Consider the following 786-nt stretch of genomic DNA (forward strand, 5'->3'; position numbering starts at 1 on the left):
AAACAACCTTGGGGAAATTGAATTACAATGTTGTTTAAATGCACCTTCATACACACGACACAGACATACATATGATGCTGTCCATATACTCTCCTTCCATTTTGTTGATTCTTATACATTTCTGTCCGCCTTTCTTTCTATCTATATATACCTCTCTCTCTCTCTCTCTCTCTCTCTCTCTCTCTCTCTCTCTCTCTCTCTCTCTCTCTCTCTCTCTCTGCCTGTGTCTCCCTATCCTGCCATGCCCCTACCTTCTCTTGGAGAGAGTGTTATGGGGGATCCAGATGTTGTGCTGCCTCGGCCAATGGCGAGTGGAGGGGGGCTGGATTGGTGCTCCCTGCTGATGCCCCTTCTTTTAAAACTCCTGAGCTGCTGTCCGACAGTCCAGCGAGCTCTCGTTTAGAGTGAGACACGGTGACACACTCCCTGTCTCTCCACCGCCACCACCACCACCAGCATACAAGCCAACCAACCGTCCGGCAGCAAAAACAAAACAACAACATCCAAAGCCCTGATTGACTGATTTCACCCCATCTGCAGACGGAGGACATCGCGATTGTCATCATTCATGTCTCGGCCTTAGTGGAGCCGAGATTAAGCGCGACAGACCCAGGAAGGCTTTTCGTTTGGCGCCGGGCGGCAGTCGCCATGGGGGACTTTACTACGGTGGTGATCATGCTGTGTTTGCTGGCTCCAGCCGCTCTGGCCCTGGGTAAGTTCACAGAGAAACTCTGTCCATCCCATTCATCATCTGAACAGTCTAAAGAGGCTTATTCATACAATAAA

General features: G+C 50.1%; 1 protein-coding gene across 1 annotated transcript in view; it reads left to right on the forward strand.

The window, feature by feature from the left end:
- Positions 1-353: 353 nt before the first annotated feature.
- cilp2 (cartilage intermediate layer protein 2) overlaps positions 354-786 on the forward strand; it is a 21,725-nt gene continuing 21,292 nt past the window's right edge. Inside the window, exon 1 of the mRNA XM_030371906.1 lies at positions 354-712. Within this exon, the coding sequence (XP_030227766.1) occupies positions 649-712 (64 nt within the window). The 5' untranslated portion in view covers positions 354-648. The remainder of the gene's footprint in view (positions 713-786) is intronic.

Source organism: Gadus morhua, chromosome 12, assembly GCF_902167405.1.
Source record: "Gadus morhua chromosome 12, gadMor3.0, whole genome shotgun sequence".
Lineage (NCBI taxonomy): Eukaryota > Metazoa > Chordata > Actinopteri > Gadiformes > Gadidae > Gadus > Gadus morhua.